The sequence below is a fragment of the Strongylocentrotus purpuratus genome, unplaced genomic scaffold (genome assembly GCF_000002235.5).
Source record: "Strongylocentrotus purpuratus isolate Spur 01 unplaced genomic scaffold, Spur_5.0 spur5_scaffold_20, whole genome shotgun sequence".
Taxonomy (NCBI): Eukaryota; Metazoa; Echinodermata; class Echinoidea; order Camarodonta; family Strongylocentrotidae; genus Strongylocentrotus; species Strongylocentrotus purpuratus.
In genome coordinates this window covers 10528424-10540048 of record NW_022145606.1, presented here as the reverse complement: position 1 = coordinate 10540048, position 11625 = coordinate 10528424, and the positions used below count along the sequence as shown (strand labels likewise).

General features: G+C 39.2%; 1 protein-coding gene across 1 annotated transcript; it reads left to right on the top strand.

Annotated features, from left to right (window-relative positions):
* Nucleotides 1–5649: 5649 nt before the first annotated feature.
* LOC115927214 lies at nucleotides 5650–11150 on the top strand. The gene is made up of 3 exons (XM_030992738.1): nucleotides 5650–5827; nucleotides 8741–8929; nucleotides 10362–11150. Exons 1-3 carry the CDS (start codon nucleotides 5770–5772, stop codon nucleotides 10613–10615), a joined length of 501 nt encoding a protein of 166 aa, XP_030848598.1. The 5' UTR covers nucleotides 5650–5769; the 3' UTR covers nucleotides 10616–11150.
* Nucleotides 11151–11625: the final 475 nt, after the last annotated feature.

The following is an 11625-nucleotide window of genomic DNA, read 5'->3' as shown; positions in this document are numbered from 1 at the left end:
AGAGAGCGTGATGAACTATCGGACCTCTCGGGCCCGTCGGGTTGTGGAGAACTGCTTCGGGATATTGGCTCACCGGTGGCGGTGCCTACTCACCACCCTGCTGTTGGAGCCTGACAGGGTGATTCGCGTTGTGTTGGGATGCCTCACCCTTCACAATTGGCTGCGAAAGCGCCAGCCCGGACTACAGGACCTTAATTTGGACCACGAAGATGAGGATGGCAACGTGGTCCTCGGGGCCTGGAGGGAGGATGTGCAGATGACCGAACCCAACCAGATGGTCGGCCAACGGGCCTCAAGGGAAGGGAAAACCCTGGGAAACTTATCGAAGGAGACCGGATTGACCGAGAAGAACTCAACCAGGCGCTCCTCCTGTTTCGCCGAGAACGAGCAGTTGGCCTTTTCCTTTGTCACACCCTTTTCATGTGACCCCTTCTTCGATCCACCAGCAGCACCCTCCTCATGATCAGACGCTTTGGCGTCACCATCTGACTCTTTTTCGCTCCTCCTCCACTCTTCCTCTCTGGCCTCTCATCTTCCGCGGCACCCTCCTCATGATCAGACGCTTTGGCGTCACCATCTGACTCTTTTTCGCTCCTCCTCCACTCTTCCTCTCTGGCCTCTCATCTTCCGCGGCCCGTTTCTGTTGGGCCTCTCTGGCCTTCTTATCCGCTGCCTTTTGAGCTGCAGATGCAGCTGACCCCTTATTCTGTGTCTTCTTCGGCGCCATCTTGGAGACGAAATGTTGGCACTCTTCCGTCGGCTCGGCTTTTGTATACTGCATAAATCAGTGCGCACAACGTGCGTTGTAAGTGCGGAGCACGTGCTTACTCGGTACGGTCCACGTGAGTTCTGCGTGCTCATCAGAAAGTTGAACTGGGGAAGTGGCGAGTAAGCACGGACCACGCGCTTATCACGTGCGCAGCACGCACGTGCTAAGTGCGCCTTCCGTAGAGCAAGTGATCGTGGGAAACAAATTTAAAAACGCACGGAGTCAGTGCGTTGTGCGCTCGTTGGCAGTACCGGGCACGCACGTCACGCGCACTGGGGGTGAATCGGTAGCCCGAACGCAGCGAAAGTTCCTCGTGCACTAAAAGTGCTACGATGTGTCTGCGTGCTCCCAAATCCGTACGGAGGCGGTACTCACCACGTACCGATACCCAAATTTTGCCCACGTTTTTGCACGTAGACAGCACGCACTTGCAAGTACGGCGGGATGTGACCACCGCATTACATAGCAGCTAGCTAGCTTGGGCGAACATCATACAGCTAGCTAAAAGCAATGACAACTCACTGTTTGTCCAAACGCAGCGACTAATTTTCAGGAGCTTTAATAGGCACCGTGTTACAATTAAGACCTTAACACACGTCCGTTCCCTTCGCGGCAATGCTTTCGATTTTTCATGACAGTGCCTTTGTCGGTGACGTGACCAATTTTTAAGATCAGGTGATTAAATCACGTACTAAATTCACAGTAGGAGATAGAAGGAAAAAACGAAGAATAACGAAAGAAAGACAGAAAGAGAAAATGATAGAAGAGAAGATGATGGAAGGAAGAAACAAAGGATAACATTAGCAAAGATAGAAAGAGAAAGTGATAGAATGATACAAAAATAATAATAATAACATAAGAGAAGGTGATAGAAGGAAAAAATCAAAGAACAACAAAAGAAAGACAGAAAGACAAAGCGATAGAATGATATAATAAAAGAATAACATAAGACAATGTGATAGAAGAAAAAAAAGAATAACATTAGGAAAGATAAAAAGAGAAAGTGATAGAACGATAAAAACATAGAATAACATAAGGCGGGTGATAGAAAGAAGAAACAAAGAATAACATAAGGAAAGACAGAAAGAGAAAAGGATAGAATGATAAAAACAAAGAATAACATAAGAGAATGTGACAGAAGGAAGAAACAAAAAGTAACGTAAGGAAAGACGGAAAGAGAAAGTGATAGAATGATAAAAACAAAGAATAACATAAGAGAAGGTGATAGAAGGAAAAAAAACAAAGAATAACAAAAGAAAGACAGAAAGAGAAAGCGATAAAATGATAAAAACAAAGAATAACATAAGACAATGTGATAGAAGGAAGAAACAAAGAATAACCTAAGGAAAGATAGCAAGAGGAAATAATAGAATAATATAAACAAGGAATAACATAATAGATGATAGAATATAAATTATCAGATACAAAGAGTCTTATTGTTAGGTTTAAACCTAACAATAGTTAATCAGACTGAAGGGTTGGGTAAACCTATTTCCAGTCATTTATGGTAGAGACAGAATTCCGAACTCAATTTGTCTATCAGGTATTAACTATAATCATTAATTTGTAAGACATTTTAGACAAAGTTTGTAAGACATAGTATTAGAAGCTCTAAGTTTCTGTCAACAATTGAGAATAATTCAGAACCATGAGTTCATCTATAGTGATGACCCTTCAAAAATACATTCTTACACGTTAACCCGTTGACTTCTGAATTCTCTAATTCCCATTGGCTTCATACAGGGACCACCCGTTTCCCGTACACAATGGGTTAACCGAGAAGAGACAAGAGACTTCCATCCATTCCAATCATTGCTATGCCTAAAGCTTCATCTCATCGCACCATTAAGCCACTTCCCCCCACGGCGTCATCTTGATATGACAGTTCGAAACCACTTCTACGCATCCATCAAACTGAAGCACCTCATTGTATCTACAATCATGGGCGAACCACGTGTACAAGAAGCCCTTCATTCATGCCGACTTATGATTTTTGTTTAATTCATAACTGTATTTTTAACGGCCTTTTAGTCCAATGTAGAGTGTAGAGCTATGAGGGCGTGCTTGAAAAGGGTGCCCCAAGTAATACATGTACTTCAGGAACAAAAGAATGTGTAATGGAAGAGGTATTTCCATCAGCATGTCTTTTGTTTGGCATGCATTTCTCATTAACAAAGACCTTATTTACATGTCTTTAGAGAAACACTTGCATGGGCAGCCCGCATTCTTGTTATTGATATTGTATTTTTCTTTGAACGACGCACTCAGACTTTCTCACGATTTCTCTTCACAAGGATTCCTTGAAATTACAGTCTTGCCATAACCATATTAGGCTTGTCATTTCAAATGAGGTTTTAAAAAGGGCATTTTGATTCGGAACGAGAAGATTGTCTTTTTAGCGAAAAATACGATGAGAAACAATGATATTGAAAAATGCACAAAATTAAATAACATGAATTATCATTTGAATGAATGGTTTGGAGCCAACCAGAAAAATCGGCATATCTTGTGTTTTGACTAAAAGTACCCGGGTGAGCATGTAGTAGGGTTGCGCGAACGTAATGTATGGCGAACCGTTAGAATATTTAATTCTATTTCGTGATTTCGAAGATTTAAATTTTGATTTCAAGAATTCCAATTTTATAACAACAAACTTGATATCAACAAATCAATTCTAAAGTATTAAAAAAAATGAATCTTCGCTATCAAGAATTGTATTTGTGATATCAAAAAAAAAAATCTTCAGATAAATAGATCAAGAAACGAATTCTAGTTGTCGATAATCAAATTATTGATGTTATACAAATAAAGTCAAATTTTGTGAGTGCAGTAGTGACTGTACACTGCACGGAAGTTAAGTCACAATGAGACGGAAAATGAACTCGAAAAGTTTGGTTCATAATACGGCTCATTGTGACTTAAAGAGGAGGTTGCGTTCTGGGAAGAGGTGAAAAATAATTTGTGAGCGTTATCTTTTTTATTATGCAAGTGTGGAAGAACATCAGATAAAACATGTTCCCTGAAAAGCATGGCTCTTCAAATGCTTTCATATTCTAAATATGGCATGTAACATCGTAAAAATCGGGACGGATTTTTACGCTACGTGTCCGTTTAGTCCCATATACATCTTTCTGTGTACAGTGCTTGTAACTTTTCCAAGACTTGGCCAAATTCCTTATCATTTTGATGATTCCAGAACCTTACAATACACACGAATACTTATATGCTAGCTAGATGATCAACCTTTTCTGATCGATTCCACACCGTTTCTTACACAATGCAATCGCATGACCAGAACTCAACTTCATCTTTAACCAAATGCAGTGCACATAACTAATGTAATAAATAATGTCAAAACATGAATTATTTGTTTTTTAAAACGTGTCGATAATATCAATATAAAAACGAGAATTATGCAACAATTTCTGCATCTTATAACAACGACCTCATTTAAGATAAAGTTGAGTTCTGGTCATGCGATTGCATTGTCAAAGAAAAGGTGTGAAATGGATCAGAAAAAGTTGATCATGTAGTATGTAAGTATTGGTGTGTACTGCAAAGTTCTGGAGTCATCAAAATCATAATACATTTGGCCCAGTCTTGGTAAAGTAACCGGCACGGTACATAGAAGGATGTATATGGGACTACACACGTGGCGTCAGGCTTACTTACCTTGATTTCCTTATCTTGCTATGCTCATTACTCATCCAGTATACATTTTCTACCAAAATCGTTCGGCAAATGACATTTATTTGTAATCTTGAACATTCAGTGTAAGTTTCGTTTGATTCTGTGAGAATTCATTTTCGTTTTTTTTACCAGAACTTAAGTTTATCATTAAATTAATGAGCAGGACCGTTGTTGCGTGCAGTGATAATAAGGGAGTTTACAGATACAAACTGCGCATGGGCAGATAAAGGTCATTTGTACCAAAAAGGTAAAACCCACCATAGAGGAATACTGGATATATGCGCTCATGAAAGTTAAGTCACATTATTCATTTATGCACCAACGGTACATTCTAAGATACGCAGGTGGAAGTATTCTTTTCAAGAGGGCAAACAAAAGGTATTCATGAAGCACATCTAGGACTATGGCAGTTATTATTCTAAGATGCTCAAAGTGGAACTTTTCCATGTGTAAAAGATCTGTGGATATTTGGGGTCATTTGTACCATGTGCTATCTGTAAACTCCCTTATTGGTGTAAATGTTTACAAAAATGCGTCGTTTACCGCGTCACAGCTCCACGAGACTTTATAGAGATGAATGTGAGCTTTGGAAGCAAAAACAAAACTTTGACTCACATAGCGACGTTCTTAAACTATTTTGAAATTTCGTATTTTAGTAGCATTTTAAAGAGAAACTCTCACTACTATTGGCGCTAGTATGATAAGGCTCACTTTTATCAATTTTGTCAAAATTGTAAACAGCTGATTGATTATACATTACTTATTCCTTGGAAAGCGTGTTTGTTTGTGTGAATATTTGTGGGTCGGGATCATTTCTACATATCACCTCCTTCAAAAATGTGGGTGTTTTTCGAAATTATCAAGTACTTATACTCACCATGCTCAAACGTAAAATATTGTCAATTTTTTTTAGTACAATCCAATCGAATAGAATAGACCCTCACCCATAATTACATGAACAGAATAAGCACATTTTCGAGAAATATGAATTACGTGACTGAACACCAACAATAAAATCGGTTTCCACTTTGCATCTCACGACTAAAACACCTAAATGACACGCCTTGGTCGCGTGACACAGTAAAATACTGTTGATTGGCTACTAAACGCAACGACGTCATCTGGTATTCAGTCGGTGATTTGCTACTGCTAACATCAGTGGGCGTGGCTTGAGAATGGTGGAGGGAGAGAGACCAGAGCTGGTATGAATATGCACAGTCCTCATAGAACAGTTCACTTGTAGTTGGAACTCGGATCGAGGAAGGTTCCCTGCTAACTACGACTCATATTTGCAGATCGACATCTATTGAATGACCATGATGAAGGCCCAAGTTTTCCTTCTTGTTGCGGTGCTGTCTTTTAGAAAGGGTAAGTGATAGATAAGTATTAATAATCCCAATACGAAGATTCGTTCTAACCCTGGGCTTATGTCTACAATCTCGTTTAACAGAAGGAAACAGGGACTTTTAGATTTGCGTGGACGTGGACGTGTGACGTCTTTTTAAGGCACTGGCAGTCACGTGTGACGTCCTTTTAAGGCACTGGCAGTGGCATTGTCTTTAAAGGATGTAAGACGTTGCAGTCCACGTTCTCGTCGTGCAAATCTAAAAGTCCCCAATATCGACTTCCAGACGACTACCTATACAGTAAGGTGATACCTTGTATGTTATTATTATTTAGAAGGGGCCGGAATGTTACATACAGTTGTATGGGGTGGTCCTATTGTGGTACATACCCGGATGCGATGCATATGAATCTTAAAGTGACTCAGTAACATTGTTTAAGGTTGTATGAAATGTTTACTTATTATACTCCTTTCACTGTAGTTACCTTCTAACCTGAAAAAAATCTCAAACCAACAAAATATTTATGGTTTTCTATGAAGGCGTCGCTGTGCAACACTCTCTAACAGTAACAGTATATTCTAAATTTGAATTTTCCCAACCGTTCTCCTTGAAAATAAGAGAGAAATATTAGGCTTTGAAATATCTTTAAACACTTGAATGTCTGGAATGGTATTTACAGCCAATTCATTGATTTGTGATAATTTACATTCACCTAAAATCTAGTTAAATAATTGTAATTGTTACGGAATCGATCAGATCAGTTATTCCCAATTGTTATCATTAATAATGGTCTGTTTTTACTCAAATTTTCAGATTATCTTTAATTGTACATATAGCATTGACGTCGCTTCCTTAGCACCATTTTCTCTCATCTGAAAAAAAATGTTACCTTTTTCCCTTTAAGGCTCGGTTTGATATGACACGGTAAAAAATAAACAATAAATAGACATGCCACTGCTCTTTTTAACGTGTAAACTGAATGCGAAATGCGATCAACAAAGGTTGTACGTGTATTTACTTATATTAGTTCGGTGTTATAAGATACAGAAAGGCTGAATGAATTACATCATTAAACAAACAAAATTATATTATTATCATCCCATATCTGAACGACGCTTTAAGTCCAGGGTACAAGACGTATGATAGCCATTTGGCCATCAAACAAGATGTACAAAGACCGTCAATATTACATTATTAGCTTGAATGTGGTACTGAAACTGAGACTAGCATCTTACCCCGTTGACTAGTTAGCTCACACATTGCCTGTAGGTTCAATACAGGAACAACCCGGTACTAGTAGGTACAGGGTTAACAGTCCAGCTACAGGGTCTAAGCTCGAAGTGGAGTTTTTGTTGGTGTCAATATACTTCTCTTAAATCTAGTTTATAAATGTTTTTAAGTTTTGTTAGTGTGGTACTGGAACTGAGACTAGCATCTTAACCCGTTGACTATTGAGCTCACACGTTGCCCATAGGTATAATACAGGAACAACGCGGTATCAGGGGAAATGATTAACATTCCAGCTACAAGATCTAAGATTCAAGTAGGGCTTCTTTGGTGTTAAGATACTTATCTAAATTCTTAATTCTAGTTTATGAATGCTTGTAAGTGTTTGAATGAGGTACTGAAACTGAGACTAGCATCTTACCTCGCTGGCTACTTAATTCACACATTGTCCATAGGTTTACAACCACCCTCTAGGACAACTACCCCCGGACAACTATCCTAGGGAGTAGTTTTCTGAGGTGAAGTTGTCCTAGGGGTTAGTTGTCCTAGGGGTGGATGTCTGGGGTAGTTGGCCGGGGATAGTTGTCCCGGGGGTAGTCGTCCTAGAGTGTGGTTGCCCTAGGGGGTAGATGTCCTATGGGGTAGTTGTCCTAGGGGGTAGTTGTCCTAGGGGGTAGTTGACTGGCGGTGGTTGTCCGGGGTGGATGTCTAGGGGGTACATGTCCGGAAACGGTTTACTCATAATAGTTGTTTTCGAAGATATATCTTTAATCTAATGCACTTATTTCAAAAAGTGCTTGCCCTGTTATGAATTCGAATGACTGAGGAAAATCCGAGGCAATCTGCATCTGATTTTGAATGCCAATTTGGAATGCCCAGTGAATGAAATTGTTGCAAGGATAATGATTTTTAACGAGGGAAAATTATGTCGAATGCATACCCTTTAAGTTGCTATTTTCAAATTGATGTGACTCATTTGAAGAATTTCTTGCACTGAATACAATTCAAAGGGGATAAATTAAATGAATGACCATTTGTTAAATCTATGTTCGTTTTTCAAAGTTAAACATAACACATTTCAAGAGCTTATTGATTAAATAACGAGTTTGATTTAACGAACAAAAACGAATCGGAATTACAATTTGCCATTGCGATAGTCAACTTGAATGCTGTAAAATTTAAATATTAAACCGAATGACCAAATCGCAAAATTGAACGGGAAAACCTATAGGAGAGTACTTTTACAACTTTGAAAGGTGGGAATGCATGTTATGAAAATATTGATGTAAGTAATATCATTTTTATTTTTATTATCAGTATTATTAGTATTAGTGTTGAATATATAGATGAGGGGATTGAATAGATGTTTAAATAAAGACACGAACACAAATAAATAAACAAACAAGAATTGCATTAACGAATTGATGAATAAATAAATAAACCAGAAAAAGCATAAGCAAATTGATGAATAAATAAAATGATGACTGATTGAATAAATGGATAGATGAAGAAACTAATGGAGCGATCACAAAGGTTCGTACGAACGATTATTTCGTACGAATCTCCCTGTTTTTCCATTGTCTTCCCGAATTTCGATTGTCTGAAAATCGTTCGTACGGCGTTCGTAGCAGTTTGTAATGCCATTTGCGACCGAGGCTTAACAAATAAAATGAAGAACTTATAAATCTACCTTCCTCACCTTCCACAGTCCAAGCTCAACAATGTTACCAGTGTTCTTCCTACATGGCGGACTTAGACATAAGCACATTCACCAGCATGCTGGAATCAACAGGGATACCGCCCTGTGATGAGAATTACCAACAAACTAGCGTAAATTGCAGCGCAGAGGGAGGTTGCCTAAAAACAGACTACGACTTTGAATTCGAAGTGCAAGGACGTGAGTACACTTATGATATTGATATGTATTATAGCGTCGCTACAAAAGTTACAACTTAATATTCATACCCCTTGAAAACTGTGATGTTTAAAGATGAAGTTGAGTTCTGGTCATGCGATTGCATTGTGAAAGAAACGGTGTGGAACCGACCAGAAAAGGTTGATCATTTGTGTGTATTGCAAGGTTCTTGAATCATCAAAATGATAAGAAATTTGGCCAAGTCTTGGTAAAGTTACAAACACTTGCACAGAAAGATGTATATGGGACTACGCTAACACGTGGCGTAAAAAGCCGGCCCCCCGATTTTTACGATGTTACATGCATATTTAGAATATGAAGGCATTTGAAGAGCCATGCTTTTCAGGGAACATGTCTTAACTGATGTTCTTCCACACTTGCATAATAAGAATGAGTAATGGTCACAAATTATTTTTCACCTCTTCCCAGAACTCAACCTTCTCTTTAAGGTTTTTTTTTTCGTAACTAAAGAATGAAAGGTGCACTGATAGATTTTCGGCCTTTGTTGAATACTTTTAGATGTAAGCTGTAATATGTCACATTCCTAAGAAACATAAATCAGGACAAATCTATTTGGTTTTAGGGAGCTGTAGAATATGTAGCGTGTTGCTAGCGCGCTGCGCGTATACAGGGCCCTGATCCACGTATGTCTGGCGTTGATGTAGCGCGCTCGAGCTGCGCTGGTCTGGCGTCCTTTTGGAGTTTACATTCATGCGTCGAGCTCCGCGCACACTTTTGAGAATGCACAATAATCCGGACGCACACAGCGAATGACGTCGAATGCATAGCGTTGGTCCAGCATTGGTTTAGCGCACTCGACGAACGAGTAGCGAAGGAATACGCACACCCAACGCACAACAACGCACTTTTAAAAATGCAAATTTTCAATGCGCGGGCCGTGCGTCGCCCATGCGTCCCCTATGTGTGACCGGTACTTTTGTCGTGCGTTAGGCGTGCGTCATCCTCCGTTACTCGTTCGTCGAGCCAAAACAACGCCAGACCCGCGCAGAGCGCGCTAGACCAACGCCAGACACACGTGAAGCAGACACATCCGGGGGCCTCTACACCCCCCCCCCCCCCCCCCTCCCATGGTATTCTTCTGCCAGTTGTCTTTGTGTCTCAATCTAATGTATTTGAATCCTGTTTTGGCCGTGAATTATGTCAGTTTTTTTTTTTATTCTGTGAACCTGTGCGCACAAAGCCCTAGCTGTTGAACAGGTTTACTCTCCTTTTCCATATTTGATGATTAACCGGACATTGTGTCGTGTCATTGATTACTATGATTCAGTATATTCAAGTCCATGTTACATGAGGAATGTTTTGTAGAATGTATTATGCTTTATGAGTTTTGCATGGTATGTGAACGAAAGCAACAAAACCACAATCTTTAAACATGTCTCGTTCTGTATTGCAGTGGGTAGAGTGAGCGTCGCACAAGTCATACGGACTTGTGGAGCACCTGCGGACGAGTGCGAGAGCGCCAGCGAACTCGCCATCAACGCCCAACGAGACGTGAGCAACGCCGTGTTTCCCACTACCATTCAGTTCGTCTCCGGGAGCGGGCGTGTGTGCGTCTGTTCGGATAATCTCTGCAACAGGGCCCACGCAACAACGCTTAGTCTTGGCGCCCTGCTTGCGTCTCTACTCGTGTCTTATATATCGCTATGAAACAGTAAAGGGAGAATTCACATTTCTCCGATGGTAGTGCCTTGATCTAGTGTGGGGGGGGGGGGTCGAACCAAGCTTTCTTTAAAATGCTTAAGTAAAAATTCAAACAAAAAATCATATTCAAGATCAAATTCTAATTGTAATTCTAATTTTTAAGTTTGAGGTTTGTTAGATAGTCCTGTTACCACCCCTGCCCTTAGTACACGTCCGCAATTTGAATTCATATTTTATCTGATCCATTAAGGGGGAAGTCCACCCGGATATTACGTTAAATGTAATAGAAACAGACAAATGGAAGCAACAGGTTAGTGAAAGTTTGAGTAGACTACGAATAAAACCAAGAATGCTATGGATTGTTGAAGTTGTTATCGATCAAACACATTGTGGGAACTCTGTGATGTGTCTTGCGAGGTCAAGATTCCATTTGCTCTGTACAAAAAAAAAATTACAAAAAATCATAAATTTCATGCACCCTAAATATAATTATTACAACTATCTTTTTGATACAACGGTATGAAACAATTCTATTCCAAAATCTAACTTATAAAAAGAAACATATGCAACATTTTCTGTACAGAGCAAATTGTTAAATGGAGAAAATCTCGTAAGATACGTAACGGTGTTGCCAATTTGTGCTTCAATGATGACACTAAAAATATTTTTTTTAAACTTCCTATTTTCAATCGGATGTTGCTCAAAGTTTCACTTACTTATTTGTCTCGCTGTTCTGCTTTTATTAATACAAGATGACTACCAGGAAAGACTCCTTTAAACAAAGAAAGTACTTGGATAAGTTTAATACGTTCATTTTGGTAATGAGATCAATATTTTTTCATTTATTTTTTTGGTGAGAAAAGCGCAAGGAATATAAATTCAAATGCATAATTAAATTATACACATTATATTCAGAGTATATTTTTAGAGACGAGATTGTTTTAAAATTGAAAACGGTATTAAAAGTAGATGTATTATTCTGTCGAAAATGAATAGTTGGTTATTTAGTATCACTA